Source organism: Onychostruthus taczanowskii, unplaced genomic scaffold, assembly GCF_017590055.1.
Source record: "Onychostruthus taczanowskii isolate IOZ18803 unplaced genomic scaffold, ASM1759005v1 scaffold83, whole genome shotgun sequence".
Taxonomy (NCBI): domain Eukaryota; kingdom Metazoa; phylum Chordata; class Aves; order Passeriformes; family Passeridae; genus Onychostruthus; species Onychostruthus taczanowskii.
This window is the reverse complement of record NW_024506221.1, coordinates 354697-382218: the sequence shown is the minus strand read 5'-3', so window position 1 is coordinate 382218 and position 27522 is coordinate 354697. Positions and strand designations below refer to the sequence as shown.

The 27522-nt window shown below is 40.1% G+C and overlaps 1 protein-coding gene and 1 long non-coding RNA gene across 4 annotated transcripts; one reads left to right on the top strand and one right to left on the bottom strand.

Annotated features, from left to right (window-relative positions):
- Positions 1-680: 680 nt before the first annotated feature.
- LOC121346618 lies at positions 681-10774 on the top strand. Its single transcript, XR_005954096.1, has 3 exons — positions 681-792; positions 1562-2711; positions 8687-10774. It is a non-coding gene; the product is annotated as an uncharacterized LOC121346618 (long non-coding RNA).
- On the bottom strand, positions 716-26335 carry ESM1 (endothelial cell specific molecule 1). Of its 3 annotated transcripts, XR_005954095.1 has the most exons (5): positions 26182-26335; positions 14760-15429; positions 10782-10937; positions 4234-8716; positions 716-740 (listed from the first exon to the last, which is right to left on the bottom strand). XR_005954095.1 is itself a non-coding variant. In XM_041424577.1 (4 exons), exons 2-4 carry the CDS (start codon positions 15082-15084, stop codon positions 8616-8618), a joined length of 582 nt encoding a protein of 193 aa, XP_041280511.1. In that variant the 5' UTR covers positions 15085-15429; positions 26182-26335; the 3' UTR covers positions 3711-8615. The 3 variants fall into 3 exon arrangements, 2 of the variants coding, with proteins under 2 accessions (XP_041280511.1, XP_041280513.1); XM_041424577.1 differs by lacking the exon at positions 716-740 and having other exon boundaries at positions 3711-8716; XM_041424579.1 differs by lacking the exons at positions 716-740; positions 26182-26335 and adding an exon at positions 23366-23390 and having other exon boundaries at positions 3711-8716.
- Positions 26336-27522: the final 1187 nt, after the last annotated feature.

The following is a 27522-nucleotide window of genomic DNA, read 5'->3' as shown; positions in this document are numbered from 1 at the left end:
TTATTATGGTTCTCACCTTTCCTCACTGCTTTTTAGATCTTCATCTTCTCCTTGTCTCAATATAACAAGGGGGAAAATGTCACAAAGATAAGAACTGGTCTCTCCATTCAAATGCTTAAAAACATAAATAAAGAAATGAGCCATTCTAGTACTTCTATAGACCAGTCCTTTGCAGAACAAAAGCACATGGAACAGGCAGAAACTTACATGTGGACCTAGGTAATTCACATCACTGAGCAAAGAGAGCTATTTTTGGCAATTAGGAAATCAGGTGTCCTGAGAAAGAAATCTTATCCAGCGTATGTAAAAGAGGACAGTGTATGGCCAGTGAGCTGATTATAGGCTCAGGCTTAACTGGAGAAATAAGGTCTTCAGCCTCTCCTCTCCTGCTAATTCCAGCCACTGCCATGTCACATGTAGTTGCAGCAGTACAGCCTGCCCCTGAAATTCAACCTTTCAAGAGACCTTTAAATCTGATCTCCTCCTTCCATTACTGAAACTACTGCAAAGTTAAGAGCCTAAGGAACCGGGGAAAAAAGATTCTTTTAATTTTTTTTTTTTTAATTTAAGTGATTGGAAAGGGCTGTTTCATACTTATCACCCTGTGAAGGCATCCAGGGAATTGAGGTTGGAGCAGGGTAGGTTGGTCAGGCTGAGGTCTGTCCAGGCACATGGCAGTGGTGGCAACTCCCTCCAGTATATGAAAGGAGCATGAAAGCCTTCCAGTACCTGAAGGAAACCTACAAGAAAGACAGACAGGCTTTTTAAAGGGCATGTAGTGACATGACAAAGGTGAGATGCTTTAAACTGAATCAAGGTAGGTTTAAACTGGATATTAGGAAAAAATTTTTACTGTGACCGTGGTTAGGCTTGGGGACAAGTTGCTCTGAGAATCTGTGGATGCCCCATCCCTGGAAATATTCAGGGCTGGGTTGGATGGGGCTTTGAGCAACGTGGTCTAGTGTAAAGTGTCCCTGCCCATGGCAGGGAGGTTGGAACTTAAAGATCTTTAAGGTTCCTTTCACCCCAAACCCTTATATGATTCTATGTAAAGAAAAGATGCAGACTCCACAGCTGAATTTGTTAATGTCCTGTGAGCAGGGAAGCTCTCATGGCTCAAGTCAAATAATGAACTCTGTGGGCCCAGGACTTAAAGTTGCTTCTTAAAAGATTGCTTGGTATAACAGAAAACCATGAGTTTCAAAAAATTAATCTTACTTCAGACTACAAGAAACTGGAAGGTGCAGGTGGGAAACAAGTTCAAGGAATGATTAAACTGTGGTCTGCCCAACAACTGTGTTCACCGATTAGTCTTTCAGCACAGCACAAGTATCTCTGCTGCTGGCGCAGTTTGAAGTACAGAAGAACAGTCTTGTTGTTGTTATAGGTTTGATCACTAGAAAAAGCTGCCAGATGCCAAGGAAGTCCTAAGAAAAAGACTGTCTAGTTTGATGGCTGTTAGGGAGCTAAAGTTCATTATGAGGAGCATACAGGGCTAGAAGAATTTTCAGCCTGAACCGATATGGCTTTTCTCCCCCCTTATGTTACGTTCTTATTGCAGCACTGGATGACTCTGTCTTATCATGTGTAAGGATTGAGCTCAGCTACCACATACTTCCTACATGAAATCATCATGTTCCAGGTATCCCAGTACTTGCACACTTGAATCAGCTGAGGCTGATCTCACCTTCTACTTTTTATGCGTCCATCCTTGAGATCAATAGAAAAAAGCCACCACACTATGATTATCTACTTAGCAACTTATTCAAGACAAAGCAAAACTACCTACAGACTTGAACACCTTCAGGACCAGGTAGAGAGATCTGGACCCAGGTATAGTCCAGGTCTGTATTGCTTTTGTGTGGCCAGGTTTTGGTAGAGTGGGGGGACTATAAGAGAGGATTCTATGAGAAGCTGACAGAAGGTTCCCCAGCATCTGACAGAGCCAATGGGCACAGATTGGACCCACCACTGGCCAAGACTAAGCACATTAGAGAAGATAATAACACCTCATTAACATATTGAAAATATAACTTTTTTAAGAAGGAAGAAAAAGGATTTTGAAGATGTAGTTTCACTCACAGAAGACCAGAGAGAAAATATGTAAGAGGAACAACCCTGCAGACACCAAGGTCAGTGCAGAAGGAGTGACAGGAGATGTTCCAGGCTCCAGAGCTGAGGTTCCCTTGCAGCCCATGGTGCAGACACGGTGAGGCAGCTGTGCCTCTGCAGCCCCTGGAGGTCCCTGGGGATGCAGAGATCCACCTGCAGCCCCTGGAGGAGACCCACGCTGGATCAGGTGGATGCCTGAGATGAGGCTGTGAGCCTGTGGGAGGCCTGTGCTGGAGCAGGGTCCCAGCAAGGACCTGCCCACCCATGGAAAGAGGAGGCCGTGCTGGAGGACTTGTTCCTGGTAGGACATGTGACCCTGCAGGGAAGCCCCACTGGAGCAGGTTGTACTTGAAGGACTGCACACCGTGCAAAGGGACCCACACTGGAGTAGTTCCTGAAGAACTATAGTCCACGGGAGGGACTCAGGCTGAAGTTAATTAAAAACTGTGTCCCATGGGAGGAACCCCACAATGGAGCAGGGAAAGGATTCCTCTCCCTAAGCAGCACCAGGGACAATATGTGATGAACTGAGCATAACTTTCATTCCTATCTCCCTGCACCACTGCAGAGAGGAGGCAGCACCCAGCAAGGAGAGAGAGGTGGGAACAAGGTGTTTTTTTGAAGATTTGTTTTATATTTCATTATCCTGTTCTGATTTTTGATTGCTAGTAAATTCTAATAATTTCCCCACGCCAAATCTGGTTTCCCATGACAGTATTCAGTGAGTGATCTCTCCATATCCTTTACTCATGAGTCTTTTGTTTTATTTTCTCTCCACTGTCCAGTTGTGGAAGGGATTAACAGAGACTCTGTAGTGGTTACCTGGTATCCAAGCAATTATTGTAAAGCCTTGGTAATATTTTAAGAAAATTGATACCAACCTTATTAACTTTATTAATACCCAGGGCATTTGTGCATAGTTTTCATCAAACATTGCTTTACTGGATGCTTTAAACCAGTTGTGGTGGTGGTGCTAAAATGTTGTGGATGGCAATGCCAGCCCTCACACTAGCCAGAGGAAGCCAGAGATTGTTGCTTGACATGGCCTCTGCCAAATTTCAGCAGTTTGAAGAGACTTTGTGAAGTAGAGAAGTGAGAGAATTATGGAAGGGAAAGAGATACTCTGCTGTTCACTGTGATTGGTTTTGAACTTTCTTTTGGACAGTGTTAATGTTGGCAGCCCCAAGCTCGCAGCCTCTTTTGGGAGCCAAGTCCCAAGAAGTCATGACATCATGACATGTGCTAAAGAATTTAGTCTGGGCTTTTTAGCACCATCTCTTAGACTGAGCACATCGCCACTGATTTCTGAGTCTCTGAGTGCACACATGCAAGGAAATGCATTCCCCTGTAGAGAAGTTTATTGCAGGATAAACAAAAATTTTCCCCAAAAATCTTTGTATATTTTTAAACATCAGATGATGTTTCTAATTAATTCTTTTCAGATAAGTCCTAGGCTGCTAGCAAAGCATTCATTCATTACAGAAAATTTGTGGTACATTTTTAACAGGTGTAAACAACCTCTGTTTTGTAGATAAGTTACTTGGCCCTACAAGACTACAAGTATATTAACAAAGCGGGGGGCGGGGGGTGGGAAGACACAAAACTTCTGTATGATGCAGTGTTTCACCACAGCTCATTTATGTTCCCTTTTTTTATTAAATACCAGACTGGGAAGTTAAGGTGAGCCTGGGTACTGGTGGCTTCCCAGGTGGAAGGTGGAAAGTGCAGGACATACTTGCCTACAGAACAGGCTTGAGCTTTCTTTGTGTGCTGCTCTTTTCTTAAGCTTATGAAGCCTGATTATGTTAAAAGCTGAAAACTAGCAATTTAAATTTCCTAAATGCCTTTAGAAAACCAAGAACTCAGCCACTGCCAAGAGAAACATAACTTCCTGAAACTGGACAGCATTGCTTGGGTTTCCTTTGAAGAAAAAAAAAAAAAATGGAGAGCAAGCCAAATGCCTGAAATATGTAAGACAGAGCGATACAGAGTTAAGGGGAAGCTACATAGGAAGCAAAGCAAAGCCCAAAATAAAGAGCAGGAATGGAAAACTAAAAATAACAAACAGGAAAGTGTGACACAGCTGCAAGGGCTCTGGTGCATTCTCCCCCAGCATTGTACCTTTTTTTTTCAGGAACATACTAATAGTGTGTTTGGATTTCAATGGCATTCCAAACTGTTATTTGTTCTTCAAAAATAGATGTTTCTCCTGTGAGGAAGAAAGATATTTTCAAGTAATGTTCATAGGATTTCAGTTGTTTCAGTTTATCAAAAATGCTTTAGTTAGGCTCAGTGTTTGCAGAGGAGAAAAACTGCATTGATTATGTAATTTTTTGAAAAATTAGTCTGTCTCCTTAGAATAACCAAGATAAGCTCATGCATAATCAACTGTTAATTTCAATTGAGTTTTTACTTAATAGCTTTCAAAAGTAGAAAGGGAGCAAACACACAAATCTGAGATGCAATCACTTTGGAGGCATAGTGAATGGAAGGGGGATTAGGGAGGATTAGGAACACCATGTACTAATAAAGTTAAGGAAATCTCTGTCTTTTTCTTTATGCAAACACAAGTTTGTTTGTTTACATAGAGCATTTTGGGACCAGGAAGGCAGCTCAGGGGATGTGGTGCTGCCTGGACTGTGGCTGGATCCCCGCTGGTGCCTGCAGGAAAGCCAGTCTCTCCAGGCATGGGTGCCACACACCCACCCAACCATGACTGAGGTACTCAGCACGAGTACAGGGGTAACTGACAGCTGCTGACAATGAGAGGGCAAGAAATATTTCAGCATTTGCCTGTCTTGCTGTTTTAATACTTATTTGATTGCTAAACTCACCCATCCTGAAATAATTAAGCCAAGTAGTTGAGTTGTGCATGGTCTCTGGCCACCCAGAAGAGAGATGGTGCCACTTTTGGAAGATAAGAAAAGCATGAACACACCAGTGTGTCAGACACAGTTTCTTGGACAGTGACAAACCCTTGTGAATATCACATTAAGACAGGCCAAAGTGAAAATCATGATGTTTGTGAAGTTATCTGTCCAATTTGTGAAATTCCTATTTTTGGCAGACACAACAAGAACAGGAAATATTTACCAATTTTGCAGGTGTCAGGAAATATTTTCAAATTGCTGGTGTGACCTGACAGTCTGTTTAAATAAATACCAAGCAGGTACATATATTTTAATTTAAAATATGTATTTTGATGTGTTTGCTCCAATATCTGTGTCCTTGCAGGTTAGAGTGGCAAATTCATATTGTTAATCACACTCTAGTGATTAGGCAGTGATAAATCTCACAGTACCAGTGTGAACACAATAGTGTCTCACAATACATTATACAAGCTTTATATAATGAAATCATTTCTCACAGTTTATGTTGATAAGAATATTTTTCATTAAAAGTTTATCTACACTGGAAATATATTTCTTACATATTATTTTAATTGTGGGTGAAATACATCTGAATATATTTTAGGCTTTTCTATTCTATGTATTTCAGACACTGCTCTAAAACATTTGATTATATATTGCTTGAATTGTAATGGTGTCTGCAACACCCTATAATACAGACTGTAATGCAAACTGCATTAAAGCACAGTTCTTATGAGTGTCATCACGCATTAGAAAAAAAAGAGAGTTGTTGCATATATTATACAGCTTACAGTTCAGCAGCTGAGAAAGTAATAGCTACCTTCCAGAAAATGAGGCCTATTTGCCAAACATGTTCATACTATAAGTAATATATGACCCCACTGAAACCAAATTAAATACTAGATGACAGGACCACGTTCTGTGATGATCCATTTCACAGCTTTTACTTCAGGACTAGTAGTGGATTTGGCAGTGTCAGGTTAACAGCTGGACTCAAACGATATTAAAGTCTTTTCCAACCTAAACAATTCTACTATTCTGTAGCTCTATGATAATTTCCACTATGTATTATCCTGGTGTAGTCCCATTGTCATTGGTAGCAACAGATAAATATTTCAATGGATAAAGGATAAAATAAAAGGATGTAATTTCAACCTGAAATCTATTCTGTGTGCAACAAACTATCACTGAAGCAGCTAAAGAGATACAAAAGCATTTTATAAATTTGATGAAAAAGAGTAAAATTTGTCCAAAAATGTTTTCAAGGCATTCTTGTCCATCTCCTCTCTTCTCCTGTCTTGCCGGTTGTGGATTCACAGGTTATTCCTGTATGAAAAGTAAAAGAGTATGAAAGATTTTCAGACTGTGACCAGAGCTAAATAGTCCCTGGCATGGTAATGGCCAGGCCAACTGGAAAAGACAGATTTCAAATCCTTCCTGTACTGGGATTGGCCAAAAAGTGGCTGTTCCAAGTAGGCAGCTGTGATCCAGCCACCTTGTTTTGGAGATGAAGGTGGTTGAAAGATGAAGGTGTGGACATAAGTCCTTCTGTACATGGGACACCACTCATTTTCTGCAATCATGAATGGTCACAGAAATTTGCTGAAATAGATGTCGTGAAGCTGTTTCTGTGGATTTGAGACCAAAAGCACACCTAACCTGCATGCACCGTGGCTGTACCATCACCAGCAGGCTTACTCTGTCTTAATAGATAGACACAATAGACAGTGATGCTTTCAGTTGTTGTTTTTTTGATTTTTTTATTGAACAATAATAATATTACACTTTTTAAAACCAACTGACTTATTAGATTTACATTCAAGAATTCATAATGTCATTTATGACACTGTTGCAAAATATTAATAATGTATGCAGTATTTACTACATTCTTTAAATATTTCTCATCAGTCTGCTGGAAGACCATGGATTTGATCCTGCTCTCACTGAAATCAAGAAAAAATTACTTTTGATATCAGTAGATTAGAATCAATTCACTTGCTAGTAAGTAGCCCAAGAAAACATTATTCCCTCTCATACCCTAACATTAAGTACTGGTTAAAATGTGGTATTATGCTAGTTTGAGATTTACGTTTATATGTCTCCAATTATCATGGCAAGAAAACCTAGACTTTCATCGTGACATTTGGATGTCTGCTGCTGTCATCATCCTCTTGTTCCAGATCAGCATGATCCGTGCCTGCTTTCCCAGGTGAAAGCATCCTGCTTTCACAGATGTTGACTTTGGATCTCTTTAAAGGCATCAGAGTTTCTGTTGTTTATAGTTTTAAAAGCATGATTTCAGATCCTGAACTAAACTCTGGCTGCTGTACTGTGTGTTCTTTCTTTCACTGCAGTCAAAGCTCAGGTTGATTTCAAAGGAAATGTTAAAATCAAGCCGGACTTCCAATGAGAATGCTCTGTGTTAGAAGGCTGTTCCTAAACTCATGGCATCCAAGTTCACTCTGACACAGCAACGTCAATTTTCATTGTCTGTGGATCTGGTTGTCTTCAGGCATATTAGCAAGCCCTTCTCAGTGGTAATTTTTAGCTTAAACAAATGTCACCCAGCTTAGACTGAATGAGGGGCTGCCTGTTCCTGCAGCACTCTAACACATATAAGTTTTTCTCCTGGCTGAAATGAGACCGCTTGCTCATGCAATTGAGAAACAAAGGACTGGGTACCAAAATACTGTAGTCTGTGGGTGCACTATCACTTGCTGAAGGTTCAAGTCTTCCCTGGTTCAAATAAACTCCCTGTGAGTCACATCTGGGCCATAGCCAGTAAAGATAGAAAGCGTAAAGGTCCCTTTGCTGGCCTCTCACCACTCTTCCAGAAAAAATGCAGATATCACCTTAATGACACCAACTAGCTGGTTTATAGAAACATATATATTTAAATAATGATAAGCAGCTTTTTTTGTTTCAGATCCCCTTCTACAAATCGGTAGAATTTACCAATCTGCTGTTTCTCTGTACAAAATTTAACTTTAGAAATTCAACTAAATACAATATATGTCTGCAGTGTCTTGCCTAAGTTATTCACAATGTATAAACTGAAGTGCTACATGTTTTCTCTCTGAAAAAAGGCATATTTTTCTCTGAGGAATTGTCACCAAACTTCCAAAAACTAGGAAGATGTTAACAGCTAATGTTGGTTTATTTAATTTACACTGTTGTGCTTTTGTTGTTTTTATTGTTATTGAACAGGGGTGTTCCTTCCATCTGAGGTGTTGTTTATATGTGTTTCTTTCACAATGGTTCCACATCAATAGTATCACTCACCCAAACTGTCCCCTTCATTCAGTGAGAGATTTTCCAGCATCAGGTCGGCAAGAGTCAGCCTCTGGCACTATTTAAATGATCATGTTGGGTTTTCAGTATTACTATACATTCAAAAAGCCATAATACACTTCTCTGTTTAAATACTTATCAAAACAAATATCAAAAGTCATATACACTGTACAGTGTATTTTTAAGTAAACATTTTTCTCATTAAAAACGGGTCACGTTTGAGCTTCAGAGATTACATATTCATACATTATAGATCTACTTTGTTCTTAAAGTGTGTTGTTGCATATTCAATAATCTGTGAGAAATGCATTCACTTGAAAGTCTTACAAGTGTAAGTAAATATCAGCGAGGATTTAGCCATTTCATTACTGGAGAGCGAATAACTTTCTCTTTAACAAATTCCTCTTTTACAGAATTTCCATCTCCTGATGCCATGTCATTGTCTGAAAAAAACACAAAAGTAAAGGTGGATTTCATGAACATGAGAGCTTTAAAATACTATCCTACAGCAATGTCCCTGGTTTTATGAATACTTTGGAAAATCCTTAACTGGTATGTTTGCAGAAAACTCAGTAAATTACCTCCAATTACCTAATTGCAAAATTTCTACCAAATTAAAGCATAAGTCATATCTGTTTTCTAATAGTTTAAGCATAAGGCTGATGAGTTGACTTCAGTTTCCAGTTCTGACTGTAACACTCACTCCAGCGTGACACAGGACCAAGCAACACATCCTCAATAACTACAGCAATAAATTAAACCCCTGCAGCTATTCTCTGACTGAGGCCAGCTGGCATGGAATAGCCTGGTGTGTGCCACTAACTCTCTTACTCTCCAAAAATAGGTAAAAGATACTCAGTTTGTCAGCTGGAATGAGTCCCTGGCTGAGGCTGATTCCTAAGCTGTGACTGAGGTTGTTTGGCACAGTTAGCTGGCTGGGGACACAGTGTACAGTCCACTGTTTGACCGTGAAAGGAGTAAAATTGCAATGTACAGGACCTCTGACACCTTTCAGTTCGCTAGGCATATGTAGGCATAGTGGTCTTTGTAAAACATATGGGTCAGAAACTTGCCTGTTTAAAACACAGAAGTATTTACAGCTGTTTTAATTCACTGATGATCACTTAGATGCTATAATTACCTCTGAAGACCACTTTCAAATGAAACCCTGTGTGACCACCCCATGGACTTCTGCTCGTAGTGTCCCTGCTCTGCTAACAGTGACAGACCTCTGAGGACAGAAGTAATTGGGAAACTTTTGCAAGGCTAAAAAACACTGTTTGTTTCCATGCAGTGGATATCTCGTCCTGGCTGGGATAAATCAAGCAGTTAAACATCGAGGCAGCAGGAAGTTTGGGACAAAAGGAAAGTGAGTAAGAGAAAAGAGGAGGAGGAACTGATGCAAATAGGCTATCTGGGAAGGTTTGGAATATAGGCTAGATAGAGAAAAAAACAAGCACACTCATTATTTTGGCACCTTTAGTAATAAATAGAAGAAGGAAAGGCAAAAGAGCACAATCATGTAGCAAAATACAAAAATATCAGGGCTGATTAGGCTTGCAAGAGGTTTTTTTGGAGATTATTTTAAATGTGATAGAAGCTGCAGAAATTTGCTTCACTCTAACTTTCTCTAAGCAAAGAAAGAGAGAAAGAGAAATCTTGTATTAAGACAGTAAACTCTACACAGCTAAATATAACAGAAGAAAATTTAAAATTGCACACAAGCTGCATTGGAGAAGAAATGAAATCCAAAGATTTTTAGGTGAAACCCCATAAAAGAGGACAATAGACCTAGAATTAAATCTCTGGGGGTTTTTGAGTTTTTTTTTTCTTCTACACATTTGTATTTATTTTGGTTTGTGTTCATTTTAGAGTAAACATCATTCAGTCAAACATACTTCAGTATCATCAGGTGTGAAAAAAGGCACTTAATCCCACCTCTACAAACTTAAGTGATCTTTCCTTGGTGCATCAAAAACACTCCAGGTTGTCACACCTGCTTTTTTTTATTATTTTTATTTTAATTCTGGACATATCTATTACAAGCTTCAGACATAAATGTAAAGGAAATAAATTATTCCAGTGATACTGTGACAAATGACTACAATAAAACATTTAATAAAACCGTTCACTGACAGCTGAAAACATATTACACTCTGTCCTCATGGGGCAAAAGGAACATTGTTTTTACTATGCATTATCTAACACTAGTAAATGCAATGTAGTGAAATCCTGAACTGATGTGCAAGCCGTAGCACAGCCTCCTGCTGCACAGGTGATGTACTGCTAGCACATACAGCAGTTGCAAAATATTTCAAAATGTTTCTAGCATGTGTCACCGCTCACCTAATTCCTTGCCACATGTTAAGGAATAACAAAAATAAACGTACCTTGTGTTGTTAATGGTTTGCACAGCTCTACCAGAGTACCTACCACTCACACACAGAGTGGTAGCACATCATGGGAAAGGTGTTTTCTCCTAAAATCAACTGTCCCACAAAGTCTTACCTGTGTGTGAAGATATTTTTCGTCGATTTGGAGGCTTTGAAGCAGAAAGTTGAAAAAACGGGAACTTCAGACACTTCCCTGTTACTCTGTCACAGATGCCAGAGGGACAGTTGCAGGTTTTCCTGCATTCCATTCCATAGCTACCGTAGGGACACTCTGGAAAAAAAAAATATAACAAAGCAGTTTTCAGTGATCCAAGTCAGCTGCTGTCTTAGTAGCTGGTCTGCTTGAAAGTGGAAAACCTTTGAGAGGAGGTCAGCTAGACCTTAGCTACAGGATTTCAGCATGCTGACTGATTTTTTTACAGTATTTTCTAGTATTAACAAATATTGACACACTTTACATATATAATTTCATTTTCTGTAACTTATTTACACTGTGCTAGTGGTAATCCTTCTCTGAAACCCTCTTAGATTTAAGTGCACTCTTACATTAAATTGCCTTAGTTAAAGGTAAATATTAAACAATATGTAGGTATACAATTATAGAAGATTTCGTTTAAGGACTAGCACTGAATTTAGAAAGGAAGATAACTCCAGAAGTTCCCTGAACTCACTATGTGGTTCGCTATGATATTATCTGACTTTCATGACCGTTGGTATTTAGAGCTGAAATCTGGTGCTGGTGCAGGGCTGCTGTGGCCTGGGCCAGCAGTCTAGGAGGAGGATGCAGCCTGACCCTGAGGAGCTATCCAGCAAACTCACCATCCTCCTGGAGATGCTGCTGGGTCCTGGGGAGTAGCCTCCCACTCAACACCTTCTCAGATAGCCAAGTTCTGCCTTCCCATGGCAGAACCTCACCTGCATCTCCAGCCTAAAGAGTGACTATGCTATGAAGGGATCTCTGGCACTACGGCAACTCCCTGGTTACGCTGCATCTGGTCACATAATGCCCCAATTCAAACCTCACATCCCTGAGCAAGCTTGAGGAGGAACACTACAGAGCAGTTGCTAGATGGGAACAAATGTTTTCCAAAGAAAACAAAGTTAGGTACAGGAGATTTTCCCTATCCCATAGCTGACACATATCACATGCTGGGTGATATAATTTCCCAGAGGGTTTAAACTAGGGGCTACAGTCCTTATCTTCCTCTGCCTTGCTGTTGAATAGGATACCTTCCCAAAACCATTGCTAAAGAGGCAGAGACTGTGAAAATTCATGTCTAACACGCCCTTTCCAAACCCACAAACAGGTGATCATTCCCAGGAGAGGTTTGAGATGTCCCAGGAAGGGAAGATCTGCAGAGTTTCTAATTCACCTCCTAAGGGAAGATGAATGACTGTTCAGGGCTGGACCAAGGAACCATTTAGCCCAGGCCTCCACAAAACACTTAAGAAAGGTGACCATAGTAAGCACAAATGATACCTCTCATTTTTTCTCTCCTTTCCAGCTATGAGACCTCCTGATCCAGACATAGTTTCTTTGTGTATAACACCCCACAATAAAATTACCCTTTTCAGTTTGTTCATTCTCTTCTTGAATGAATGCAAATTTTAGCTTTGCCATACAGATAATATGAAAATCAAGCTAATGCACTATAGCTATATAGTTATAGTGTAGCCAACATTTTTCAATTCTCTGCATATCAAATGGATATATGGATTTATTCTTATAAATTGAAAGCCCTAGAAGATCAACTGGTTCCCTGAAAAGGACTGCACAGTGAGTCACTCTAGCAGGGAGAATCTTACTAGGCTTTAGCACATTCCCCTTACCAAGAATGACTCTTTGATCTGCTTCTTGCCCACATAAAACAAAAACAAAATCCTGCCCAAGCAGAAATGTTCCTGTGTGCATATCATCCCTGGGAGAACAGCAAAGAGCACACACTACATGGAGCATCAATCTGCCTGCTGCAGGTGCTCAGCCTGGAGATGTGGGATGCAAAGCTGTGCACAACAGCACAGAAACAAGTCTGAACCCAAAGCACTTGGCTCTGTGTAGAATAATCCTGGCATTGATGCGGCTTTTTAGATTTCATGAAACTGAAATCTGAGTAAATTTGTCTAAAAACCTATTTAGAAGGTTTTTTTTAATAGGATCCTGTTCCTAAATAAATTGCAGATAACTCCCAGTGGTTTCATGGAAGCAATGGCAACAAAAAGAGTTTTGTTTCAGGCCATAATGACTTTGCTATTGATAATCGTGCAATGCACTCTCCTAATAATAAAAGTTTCCCAAAAAATTTTTCTGGAATATATACTGCCCATTTTAGAAATAAGAAACTGAAAAACAGAGAGTTCAGATCGTTTCTCCAGAACTTCAAAGTAAATTGGCAACAGGAAGCCAGAGAGAATTTAGCCATCCTGCATCTGTCAGTTATTACAAACATGGAAGTTATTAAAATGAGTGAGTGACCTGATATCATAGCTGCACATGGATATATAAAATAACAATGTCTGGCCCCAGGGAGAGATTGTGCTCTCTCAGAGCTGAGATGAAGAAAGAAAAATAATTCAAAATTACATCTATAATATTTAGTGGAAATAAATACATGAGGAAGAGAAGCTTTAAACACCAATTTAAATTCTAAGTCAAGATATGGCTTTACTGAAGTTAATGAGAGTTTATCCATTGACCAACTGGGAGAAAAACCCAAACATTTTACTTCACATTTTCTACAGAGCACCCAAGATTCAGGTATGGGGATTCAGATCTCAAGTCCCATAATATTTCCTTTTTCCTATTCAAAGGGTGCTATTGCAAAGAAACTCCTATGAGGAAAGTGAAAAGTACATACTAATTCAAAACAATTGTTAATAGAATTATAGGCAGTATCTTGCACTGTAGTGATTTTTTAATAAACTGAAGATCAGTCAATTATCTCAGTAAAATATTTTCCTGGTGAGTGCATGAAAGATATAATTTTTATGTCTAAGTTCTACTCATTTGCAAGTACTGTTTTCGGTTTCACACTCAACTATGCACATGAGTTTATTTTAAATAAGGTTAAAAAGTGTGTGCTGTATGTGAATCAGCCTAAGTGATTTTTGCAGCATCAGGTCCTAAGTCATTACTTTAACTGAGTCTGTTAATACTCCTGATATTTAACTGCCAAGATATTCCCACTTTTAAGGAAGTTGTTCTAGGGCTTGTCTGTGTCTACTTACTGAAGTGGTACACAAACACAGCAAAACCCACTGCATTTATGCTTTGCAAACTCTTTTTTTAGAGTAGTTGGCTTTTTAAGAAGTTCACCCTTATTTTTACTAATGTAGTACCTTGTCACCCTTTAAAGATTCCCCTGTTTAAATGGAGTGAAAATAGCTCCTAAATGAAAAATGTGATTACAGCCTCTGACTAAAGAAATCAGCATGCAACATAGCTGGAATAAACTGAATGCAGTGCCTGGCTGCTCATCTCACAGTCAGCTTCTGTTCTGTTATTGTCATCCTTCAGGCAGGAGGGTTTCTGTTTGCCGCCCCTGACCACATACCTACGATGACTGAGCACCTCAAGGGCAGGACTAAATTAAACAGGACAAAGTCTCTAGGCACTCAGGCTGTACTGCTTTCTCCATCCCCCAGACCCCAGTGTGAGCACCTTGTCCCTGGGCAGGCAGCTGGCAGTGCCAGAGGGAGCACCACACCCAGGAGTGTGCAACAGAGACCCTGTGACAAGGTTGGACTTGCAGGATTAAAGTCTTAATAATTTATAGAAAGCCGCCCACCAAATCAATAGAAAGAGCAGGACTAGCGCCTGGGTGTCTCAAGCTCCAGTTAAAAATCTCATCTCCAAGCACACCTTGTCAGTATTTCTTCACACATGTCCCCAGGTGTAAACAATATCATCACATTAATAAACCTGCCCCAGTACATATAATGCCTTCTAATGACAGCAGGTATTTTTCCCCTTTTTCCTTAGCTAAGGGATGAGCTGTAAAAATCCCATTTTACTCCTTTCAAGCAAGAGGCAAACTCTGCATGTGTGTTGCTGTCAAATTGCCACAGCAGGTGCATACAAAGTGAATATCATTACCTTTGCAGATACCAAATTCATCACCAAAGTCATCCTCCTCAGTGTAGAACTGGCACTTCAGCCCAGGACCACACTTGACACCATCCATACCCGAGACAGTACGGTAGCAAGTCTCCCCCAGAGCAGCTGCACACACTCTGCAGCAGCCACAGTCATCCAGCACCGTTCGCTTACAGCGCGCGGTACTTTTGCATGCGTTACTGTCACAGGGATCAGGGCAATCTACTGCGTATTTCGCACTCCAAGCAGCTCCAGCAGGCACAGGCATCAGGAGGAGTGTGAGGAACAGGAAGCCCTTCATGTCTTGCAGGGGTAAATGCTCCATCCCAGAGAGCAGGTCTCAGTGCTCAGCCTGCTGGTGCCTCTTGCCGAGAGAAGCGGCGGTACAGAATCCAAAGTGGTAGCTGCACACATCAGCCTACAAGTTTATGAGCTTTATAAAGTGTGTTGCCCACATGTTGCATCGTCGTCAGCTTCCTCAATCCGGCAGCGCTGCTCCTGCCAGCCTCCCTTGTTTCAGTTTATGAAATCCAGGATGAAGGTTGGATTAGCACTCTGCTGCCATCCAGGAATTGAAAAGCCTGAGCTGATGTAATCTGTTATGTTTAGTTGGTTGTTTTGCATGAGGACTAAAAACTCACTCACATCCGTTTCAAATGCTCAAGGACGTCTGCCAAGAGTAAAAAAAAAAAAAAAGGTAAAAAAACAATCAACCCCGAGGAGGTTGCATACCTTCCTGCAGGACAGGGATTGCTCTGACGCTGGGTACAGTGCTGACAGGAGAGCTCTGCCTTGCTATCACAGCATGTATGGCCAGAAGAAAATCACACTGAATCATCTTACTGCTGAAAGAATAATCTTTAACAGAATAAATCTTTGCCATACTCTTTTAGGGGATGTGGACGGTTATTTTGGGGAATTAAATGAGATCATGTAGTTTAATAGCCAAGCTCAGATTTTCAGTAGTTTTTTCTGCCTGCATTGAAATGTACTTTTTAATCAGTGTTTAAGTGGAGGTGAATTAAACATTTCACTCAAAGGTTACTGCTAGAACTAAAAACTGGTCAGAATAAAAACATCATTTTGTGGGATCTTCCACAGGAAGTTCAGGAGAATGAGCAATGAGCTGCCCCAACTTCACAACCAAAGGGGAAATCCCTATCCATCATCAGCACTGTCTGCACAGCGCTAACATAGATCAGGGGGCTGATTCTTCTCCCCTTACACCACTTCTATTCTGACAAACTCTATGGGAAGCTCTGATGTTGCTATTCAATGAAATCGATGTAAATAAACAGAAAACAAATCTCAGCTTCCCGTCTCCTCTCTTAGACTTTCTTTATCCTGCCAGAGCCTTGACAAGAAACAGCAAACAAGAGGAGTCCAGTGAAACTGATGAGCCACTGGAGAGACGAAAATTTCTGCATTAAAAAAATCCACAGGAAAGGAAAAAAGGAATCAAGCTAGCCATAAATAAACCTCTGAATACCAAAAGTTGTTGCCAGTGAAGTTAGTGGGAACCAAAGCAAACTGAACTGTGTATGACCAGCTTGTCACTTGGGGTCCTGTGTCTCAAGTGGGCTAAGGACACTGCCAGTAGGCTGCCAAATAAAATGAAGGACTAGACTAGAAATACTGGAGAGCAGGAAAGCCTGTTCTTCATGAATGCAAATGTGAATTGATAAACCCAAAACCAAAATGCTTAACTCTTCTGTCTTGCGAAGATGGGGAAAACCAACATACTGTATGTTTCATTTGGGTAAGGTGCTCTCATGGGGGAGGGGAGGGGAGGGGAGGGACTGGCTTAGTATATTTAACACTTGTCAAAAGTCAATGTAAACAAAAAAAAATTAAAGAGTTAGGTTGAGGTCTCATACAAACCAAGGAAGTACTATTGGTAAGCATGAGCTGACAGCAATTAGCTCAATTAGTGGTAGACGGCTTTATCTTCAAAATGCAAAGCAACTATTATCTAAGAAGTGAAAGGAGTACTCCTAAGGTGGAAATGAAAATTACAGCCAAAACCAGAGGAGGAACACAAGTTTAAGATTATAAGAAGGAGATCAATTAAAATTGATGTCCTACCACTGACCCCATCACAACTGAACTATTGCAAAAGTCTGTTTAAAAAAACAACAACCCAATATTTCTTCCGTAGTTCTCAAGTCAGCAGAATAATGTAAACCACTGCCCGTGTCTGCTGGAATAGAAGTGACTAAAACTGACATTGGTTTATATTTATAGGTCAGGCTATAACCTGTGGGGCTGAGGAACCAGTGTAAATCCCACTGGGCAGTCCCTCATGTGGGAGAGAGATGTTAAATGTTCAATCAGAGAACCAGGGAACAGAGCTAAGGCCAGTAACCCCCTCAACACCCGGGCCAGATCTGCTCCTAAGGGTGAAATAGCCAAAAAAAGAGCTTTACACACTTGGTGCATAACAGGAGTAAGGAGCAGGAAAGCTCACCTGCACTTCACACTCATACATACTTACTCTCTCAGAGGAGATAACAGATGATGTGTAGTGTGCAGACCCATTCACACATATACTTAGACATTTATGCCTGGTATTAACTACCAGCTGGTAAAATCCTATTCTGTAAATATTTATAGGAAATGCTCCTTGTCTAAAACACCAAATGAGATCTGAAAGGGCTGCATGTCACATTTGGGTTTCTCACAGGAAAAATGTCCTAGAGAGATGATAAATAAAAAAATTACACACAGATGTGGTGAGAAAAAGAAATCGTAAAAGGAATCAGCACACTCCCCTAGCAACTAGCCAATATTATTTGGAGTAAGATGGAAACTGTATCCTATGCTTGGAGCTAGAGGCCAAAGTAAATTATTACAATGGATTAAAAAAATACATGTAATAGAAGAAAACAATATGAACAGATAAATATCTGGATTATATGAGTATCACAGAGGAAATAAGGATACTATGATCTTCCACACTGTCCATCCATTAAATAGTGAAATAAATCCAGTGTCACTCTCTTCGGTTTTAATGTTTCTCTGCTGTTTTACCTGTTGAATCCATTAAGCTTTCCCTTCCAGTGAAAAGTTTAATCCTGTAAAACCCTGAACTAAGGTTTTCCATGAAAATTGATGCCAAGGGAATTAATGAAGCTTCCCCAGATATCAAGAGCAGAAAATTTGCCACCATTATTTAACTTGCAGTATAAAGATATTTCAAAGGTGGAAGACCTTCTGGATCAGATCAGAGCTAATTTTTCTTCCAAATTTACAGCACAAATTGTCTTTTTGCCCGCTTACATCATAATTACATCACCATATATAATGTTTGGCACTTCTTCTAGAAGAAGAAAAGGTTTCAACCCTTGGGTTCCGTGCTTTACAGGGAACCAACAATCTAATATTGGTGAGTCATGTTTCCCGCAGAATACTTCTGAGAACTATTCTTGCATTTCTCTAGTAAATAATCTATTTATCAAGCAAAAACAGCCTATGGGACTGTCTTGGTGTTGCATTTATGCCCTTTGAAAAGTGTGACCCCACCTGTTAAAAATCCCCATGAAACAGCAATCTTCATGACACATGATTAGTCTCCTCACTAGGTTAATAGGCTTTGTTCATTTTACTTTTTAGGTAGAGAAACATTCACCTCCAGTCTTCTGAATTTAACCATTCTGGCCACTGTTACTATCCAGTCTTTTGAATGTATAAAGTTAGGACAAGCAGGAAGCACTAATATCTCTTTAAACATAGGAAAATATTTAATGCATTACCTTTGTTTCTCATTTCTAAAAGACAGTACCTAAACTAAAAATATGTTACCACACATTCCTGAACAATCCAACCTTTTCCCAGGCTTCCTTTTCAAAAAGCCACAAGCACAATGCTATATGAGAAGCAAAAATTCAAAGGGAAACACCGAAAGGAAGCTGAGCTGCAAAGTCCAAAATGAAAAGCCAGAAATAGGAAGTAAGAGATAAGAATCAGGAAAGTGAGATAGCAGCAAGGACTCCCCTTTGTATAATTTCTTTTCTTGTATCTTTTCAATGAATTGCTAATTACTCTTTGTTTCAGCTGTAGCATAGCAACTCCACTCTGGTAAAAATAGGTGCTTTGGGACATTTCCTACTCGCTGAAGGCAAGAGATGTTTACATGCCTTCTCCAGGCAGACCAGGTGCTGTGCAGAGAACTGGGTAGGCACAAACTGCAGCAGCTACCATAGAAATTACTGGATATGCTGGATTACCTGCAGAAGGCCTCAGGAATGAGAGCCACACCTTCTTTGGAGCACAGCAAAAATATGTCCACATGCAAATATGCCCGCGTGCCCATCTGTCCATGTGGCACGTTCAGCCTGGGAGCTGCTAGCCAAACCTGCTGCATGTGATTTATGCTCTCTGAGTTTGCCATTGAAATGGAACTGGACCCTGTCAGGTCTGTGCTGCTTATTGAGCCCATGTGGCACAGTCCTGTACTTCCACGGCTCCAGTCGTGGCTGGCTCTGACTGCAGGACCTCTGCCCTGTGTGGCCTCTTCACAGAACAGGTATTCCCAGGGATTTTACAATCACCGTAGTAATCTGCATAGCAGAAATCTCTCCTTTCTCTCAATTCAGGTATGAATCAAGTGAAATAGTTCTTCTATGCTTGGAGAAGGTGTTCAAGAGGCAAAAAAGTCACAGAGAGGTGTAAAAGTTCTACTACATGGCAGCAAGGGTCAATATTTCCATGGTGGGAAAATCTGAGTTTGTCACACCCAATAAATACATAGTTGATTTAAATGGGGAAACATGATGAAAAAATATGTTGTGATGCTGTTATGCTGAAAACTTTTAAAATCCTTTCAAGACATCTATATTTCCAGAGGAAGAAAGGTCTTTCAGTGCCCAAGACCTCCAAGATCTAATCTATACCAGGGAATTTCAGAACAGTACGAGAAAGTCACATATCTTTTCTATACTTCAGGAAATTTGCATCTCTGAATATAATGACTGGTCACTCACAGCCCAAAACTCTGCCTTCACACACACACACACACACACACACACACACACACCTTATCAATACCTTTGTCAGGAGCTACTTCTTTTGTGACACCTCTTGGTTCTAGAAATCTAAATCACCCCAGATATGTCATATGTACACCTAGGCGGAAATAAAGCTTGTTCACAAGAAAAACATCTTTTCAGGTCTGGTCTTCAAATATTCTGTGTCTTTATCACTAAAAAAAACCAAGATGTGAATGATGGTTCTTTGCATGTTCTGCTTAGTGGGTCAGGTGTCCATATGGTAAACAGCTTTAATGCTGAGATAATGTGGCTATTTCATCCTTCACTGTCTGCCATATTTAACTGATGTAGGAACACACACTCATTTCTCTATTGCCATGAAGCCTCTGCTCTTAGTAGGTCTCTGCAGAACTAGAATAAAATGTATTAGATTTGAAAAAGCATTTTAACCAGTTTTTTCCAGACATAAACAATAACACAACAGTCAGTAATATCACAAATACCATATGTGTTTTATCTTTTCTCTATGCAATCCAAATGGTAATTATACTCTGATTCTATGAGTTCCTGATAACTAAGCCAAATTCCTATTGAATAAATATTTTTTTTCTTGGTACCTGTGCAGAATCTGAAAATGCACTCTTTCAGTTTCCCTGGGTATAGATATTAGAGTCACATAGTTTAGAATTGGTGGGAAGTATACTTTTCCTTGCAACTCAAGCTGATTTTGATCTGTTTTTTAAGATAAAAAAACTGACAACGCTATAGACTTTTATGGAATATAATCATATCTTAAGTATTAATGTGATTTCTACTTTTCTATACTAAAATATGACTTTTGAAACTTTGTTGCAGTTAAGTAGTGCTATTGTCTTACAACATTTCTGCAAATGTTTTAGCCAGTTTATATATAGTTTGGACTTGACTAAGTAGCTATTTCCTGTAATGAATGACAAACTATTAAAAGCTTGTTATCTTCTTGTGCTCCATGTGCTGCTAACAAGCAAATCTGTAGTCATATGTGTGAAATGTTGAGCTGTTTAAGTTAGGGTTAGGTGTTTTCACAAGCTAATGCTTCCATGTATTCTTTGCAATATAGCCAGGATGATTTCCACTGGCAGAGAAAATCAATTTGAAGTAATTGACTTAGATATATATGCAAGTATATCAAATTTATATTGATCACCATTTTTCGTTTAGGAGAAATCTGTCCCTTTCATAAGTACTCAGCTTCGAAATATAGAAGATTTCCAGAATAATTAGGTGATCCCAGAAAGGCCAGAGGAGAACATCTGTATTTCCTAAGTAACACAACTACAGGGAAGACCCAGAGAATGTCTGAAAGGAGTAAGGACACCAATGGGGACTTTTTTTTTCAGATTTTTTTCCAGTGTCACACATACTTTTTTTCCTTGGGATGAGAGGCTATTTCATTATTCCTTCTTTCTGCCACACAATCTCTCTGGCTAAGCCTTAGTCCTCATTATACTGTTTTTCTCTTTTATTATACTGTACTTTCTCTGATCTATGTGCAAGTTTACTTATGCCACACACAAAAAGCACCCCAAAAATAAGAGCTCAGCAGACTGGTCCTTTACTCCATTTCTCCATTTTTATTACTTTCTCTTGTTCACAGTTCTCACACTACATCCTTCATGTCTATCTCAGCTGAAGCCTCTGAGACTTTGGATTAAAGGAGCAAAGCCTTGTTAAAGGACACTTTGGTGGCTGGTCCTCAGGCATTGCTGTGCTATATCAATTGGCATTTCTGTGCTATATGAATTGGCATCTACTTCAGTGAGCTTCAGGTTTGGAAACAAACTGAATTAATATTTTGGCTTCCATGGAAAAAGACACCAGTCAGGGTCTCCAAGAACAATGCAGTTGGAGGGACCTAACACAGGACCATTTGTTTCCCCAGTGTCGCAAAAGGATTTTCACACACATGCTTCCTACATCCTTTTTCCTTTGTTCCATATATTGTATGTCTCTGTTTGCAAATAAAATTTTGTTTTCTTTCCCTAGAGCACGCATATTGTGGGTGAATGCTGACCCCAATGGCATAACTGCTGTGTCAGCGGGGTCAGATTTCACATGATGCTTTCAATGTTTTATGATCTCTGTTTTGTGGTTTTTGCTCAAAATATGGAAAGAAATGTTTGCAAACAAGCTCTAATCAGAAAGTGATGAGGAGTAACAGCTGCATATTGCCTGTGACAAATCTGGTCTCACTAAGAAATAAAACTGTTAGAAAGCTTAAAATTATAAGTTATAAACCTATAAAGAGCACTTCTAAGTCTATTTTGGCTTGTATCTCATTATTTTCAGCTTTCTTAATGTATTGATAGAAGAGGTGTAATAGCTAGCAATATTACAAGCGCAGAACACTACCTTGCATTTTTACTCAGAAATGTGATAGTTTATATGCCGCTATATACACTCAGAATAGGAGATGAGAGAGTAAAATATAATAAACAATTAGTCTTTTTTTAAATTTTATTAATTGATCAAGGTTAGTTATTTGTTCAAAGCTTGATGGTAATTTTCAGTCATTTTACCAAATGCCCAGAAGATTTATTCTTTAAGAAAACTACCTGGGAAAAAGAAATATGAGTGAAATATACAAAGCTGGAGCTATCTTTCCAAGTTGGGAATCTGACAGGCTCAATATGTGATTTCTCCATAATGGCACATTATTCTTCTCTTTTGCTTTATCTTTTGAATTATCATAGTCTGAGCATGAGCTATTTTAAATGTTTCCTTGACCATGACAGAATAAGCTTTTTAATCCAGAAATAGTTCTGAAATAGTTCACAATCGGATGCAATTTCTTAGATGATTTATTTAAAACCAGATAGCTGCTACTCAATCCCATGTTTTAATTGTGCCCTGCACTGTATTATGGATCTTCTTCCTGTGCTATAATGTTTTGGACTATGAATGCTGGCTGGGTGCTGGGCAGGTGTCTCGCGCAGAGCTGCAAAGTGAATAAAGAGGAAGGGGAGCTGCAGATAGTTGTTGACAGCAGGAAACAGCTCCCAACACCACCAGCTCTGGTGTACAACATGTTCCCTCATGGATCCCGGGAGGCCACTTGGGCCAGAACTGGGCAGAGTACCTTCAGTGCTGGCTATAGTGGCTTTTTCTGTTTTATAAAATGAGAAATATTTGGGTTTTTTCGTTTATGAAGCATTGGATGTAAAAATAAGGAAGTCCATTTTCAACAATCAGCATAAAGGGAAAGGGGTTTTTTGTTTGTCTATTGCCTAAGATAGATGCCTGGAACAGGACTTGGAAACCACTGGTGTGCAGATGGAAACCCTTTCAAAGACACTGGAAGTGTTTGTCTGGGCAGACACTTCCCACGATGGCTAAGCTGCAACCAAGCACCATGAAGAGGGAAAAACCCAACCCGGCACTGCTGGTGGAACAACAAACCCTTCTGGAAATTGCCACCCAAATATGAATATCAAAATTGGTAACCACTAATGTGATCCTGACTTTAGTAACAGTGCAGGAAAAACAAGGGGAAGGAAAGAGGCCTGGAAGAAAAACAATTTAAATCTCACTTTAGAATTCAATCTAGTTTTTGTGTTTTCTTACCAGCAGTGCTCTCACCTTGTTCAGGTAGTCTCAATATTTCTGCTCAATGAGGCAAAGACTGCTCGATAGCATCATTGTTCATAAGACAGAATAGTCTGTTATAAAGTATGATGGTTTTTAATAATTCAGGGCTCTGATGTGCAGTCCCTGTCAAATCTCAGTGGCACTCCCTGGCTGATTGTTGCTGCATCAGAGTCTCAGTCTACAGGACAAGTTAACTTCAGCCATCCATTTCTACTCCTGAAGCAGCACAAACTCCTTCCACTCCTCTCCACTGTGGATGTGGTCGCTTCTGAACTTGACATAGCTAGGTTCACAAGCACCACGGCAGCCTGTATCACCCTTTTCAGCACCCTGTTCTCACCTACCTACGTTGGATTATACAGCCACACCAAGGAAACTAGGTTAGAACCCACCTAATATTGCAGAAAGAAAATGAACCACACATTAGTATCAGCAAATTTCTTTTCTGTCTGTCTGTGCAATATCTACAGTGATGCAGGCACAATTGCAGCCTTCACATTATTCTTTTCGTTATTATGTGGATTGTATGTAGGAGGAATTTGTTGACAAGGTCTGGCTGGACCACTTTGAAAGACAGGGCCTCTCACAACCCCAGTGAAAGGGAGAAGCATGAGCATGCCCAAAGTTGGAGAATAATTGTGAGCTCAGTGTAAATATTTGTTACTTGAACACTGCCAAGACCAGTATCCAAACAGGACTGTGGCTTTTGGCAAGTAATGTGATGTCCAAGATTTTAACCAGTGAAAGCCTCATCACTGTCAATGTGGTCCATTGCAATTTGAATATATCACAGGTTTTGCACGTATACTAGTCCAAAGTCCACCCTATTTTCATGCACCTACTTTCAAACCATTTCTGCTTTTTTCTGGTATCAGATTTCTGGTATTCTTTCTGAGCTGAAAAAAATATGTCTTACTTTTGATTGCAACAGCTTGAGACAGACTGACCAGCACATCCTAATAGGTAACATCCTCTACATTGTTTCAAGGTAATCTCAACGAAAAGTCACGTACCGTTTTTCCATTTAAATGGAAATCATAGAATCATAGAATCATTTGGATTGGAAAGGGTCTTAAATATCATCTGTTCCAACTCCCCTGCTATGGACAGGGACGCCTTCACTCAAAGCCCCACCCAACCTGTCCTTGAGTAATTCCAGGGACAGGGCAACCACAACTTCCAGGCAACCAGTTCCAGATCCAGTCACTATCCTCTGAGTAAAGAATTTCTTCCAAACATCTCATGTAAACCTACTCTCTCTCAGTTTGAAGCCATTCTCCCTTGTCCTGTCACTACATGCTTTTGTAACAAGTCTGTCTCCACCTTTCTTATAGGCTTCCTTCAGGTACTGGAAGGCAGCAATTAGGTGATCTCAAAACCTTCTCTTCTCCAGGATGAATAATCCAAATTCTCTCAGTGTTTCTTCGCAGCAGAAGTGCTCCGTCCCTCTAATCATCATCATGGCCCTTCTTTGGACTTGTTAAATAATAGATAATGAAATACTCATAACTGTTAGTTTTTAGTACTTTTTAGGAGTGATTGAGTGATTAAAGTAATATTTAATTATTTTCATTTACTGATATTGCTTCTGTTCTAATTATCCCTATCTTGATTTTCTATGTGGCTGCAGTGACACTTGTTTTTTTATTGAAATAAAGGTGTTATAAGAATGTGTTAATAGGGCAAAGTTTCTTGCTTTTTACCAAAAAATGTATTAATAATTCATAAGAATGAGTCTCTGAAACCCTATTGTTTATATATTAAATCTAATATATATCTTTGTAAGTGGCTAAGATATATAAGTTCCTATTGTATTATTATATAAGGGCTTTTTTTAAACAAAGGCTTTTTTTGCTTATCTTTCTGTGATTCCTTGCTTCAAAAAAAACCTGTGCCACCTTGAATTGAATTGCAATTAAATTAAACTTACTTGTAATCTGTTAGACATTAATTATGAAATGCATAAGTCAATCCAAAAGAAGCTCGTTCAGAAGATTGTGGGGTTATAAGCATACTGGGGTAGAAGTGTCTGAACCAGCTGCCAGGTCACTAATAAGATTAGGATACATTTCTTAGATTAGCAATCTGTAATTTGAAGACATAGCAGACATATGAAAATGACTTGCTGTAATTTGTCTGACTGTGATGAACCGATTCTTCTGGCAAGTATTCCAGAAAATTATCTTGAAAATCTGATGGCTTGTTTTGTTTTAGTTTTATTTTTTAAATGTTTCTTCCTGATGCCAGATTGCATTGCCCAAAAGGTAGGTTACTTTTACAGCTTGCTAGATAGCAGGCAGCTCTGTAGTCAGAAGACAAAACAAAGGCTTTGACTAGAAGCTGTGGAGGCAGTCCATGCTTCAGGCATACCACCACAGTTTCAGGAAACAACAGTTGCTGACAGTAGATAATGATGCCCTCTGTACTGAGAAATAGAAACTTGTTTTAAAAAATAATTAACAAAAAATTGAACACGCAGTGCACTGTATGTACAGCCAAAGCTACTACGAAACATCAGGCACTACTGCCCAGCACAAGAGCAGTATGAACCTGAGGACCAAACCTGGCCTCTGCACCCCAGTGTGATGCATATGAGCTGTCAGTCCCCTCTCACAGACAGAAGCAAGGGCTGTGTGTCAGCACTGTGTGCTCTGCTCAGCACCATGCATCACATGCCAGTGCCACTTGTCAGCTCCTTGCGCAGCCTGGCCAGCCTTAGGGGCTGCTCTCTGTGCCCAGTCATGACTGTGTGACAGGCAACAAGCAAGTCAGATCTCAGAAAATAATCCTTAAGAAATATTGCTTACCTGGAAGACCTCAGTAAAAACAGATAGAGAAGCAAAAGTGGGACAGAGAACTGAGCTCTGCTTGGACGAAGCTGAGAAGTGCGAGCATAGACAGGAGCATATGCCTGGCCAAGGGCAGAAGGATTCCTGAGGCAGGATCCCTTAATCCACTCATAAATTTCCAGTGGGGATAAAAATAGCACCAGAGAGCTGGTCTGATAGAAGAAGCCAATGTTTAGGAGCTGGAAGGTACTGCCCAAGGGGACACCTCTCAGGCACCTAGAGATTAGTGCTAAGGCATGTTGGGTTAAAAGAGACAAGACTAAATTTCTCTCACTAAGTGAAAGTGGAATTGCAAACGTTGTGTTAGTATGTTTAGTAAACTCTGCCACAAGCTGCTGAAAATTAGCTCTTCTTAATCTGGTAAACAATGTGTCTCCAGCTTAATTTTTTCAGGCTTTGTTGGTGTCTGTCATTGCAAAACTGTAACATACATGGAGCCACTCTCTGTGGCTTTCCTACTTTGATTTCAGTTCTGAGAATCAGCCCAGCAGTGCTTTTAGGAGTGGTCACCTCCTTTTCCTGGACCATTTTTCTGCTCATCTCTGGCTGCAGAAACAGTTATCCTTCCGTCGTGTGTTTTCAGAGCTGTTAACAAAATCCAGAACTGTGGGACATTTTGCAGGACTCCCGCACTCTCCCTAGCCCAAAGTGCACCTCCTCAGTGAGAGGGGTGGGAGGGCAGGCACTGGTATTTCAAAGCTAGCAAAGACTTCCCTCCTATTGCACCGGGAGGGAGCAAAGCCTCAGGGTGGGCAGAAATTGAGTCAAGGCTGCTGCCCCGTAACTGTTGCTGGGGAGGGGCTGCTGGCCCTGGGCTGAGATGGGCTCTGGTAAAAGTGGGAGGGAGCCACAGGGGCTTGGCAGGAGCAGTCAGACCTAGAAATAACACCCTTCCACGTGCTCCATCACCCATAAACAGAAGAAAGATTATGTGAATGAGGAGAGATCACACACAGGAAGCCCACCAACTGAACTGTAATGAGCCTGCTGGTTATGGTCTCCAGATTTTATCAAGCACTTTTTTCAATCAGTGAAAGAGTCAGCCACTGTTCACATGAGTGAGGGAGTGAAAGTCTTGCCTTCGCCAAGTTGAACACCAATTTGTGACCACTGGGCTTCATGGTGTGAAAAGTCTCCTGTCATTTACCTCACAAAGTTAAAAGGGACTAATTTGTGCTGCAGCATCCTCTGAGATCCCCAGTTGTAAAGTGAGAACAATGGTACAATTATTGGTGAGAACAATTCTTTCCACTTTTATGTATCTTTTGCTTTTTCCCTCAGTTTTTCCCAGTTTTCTCT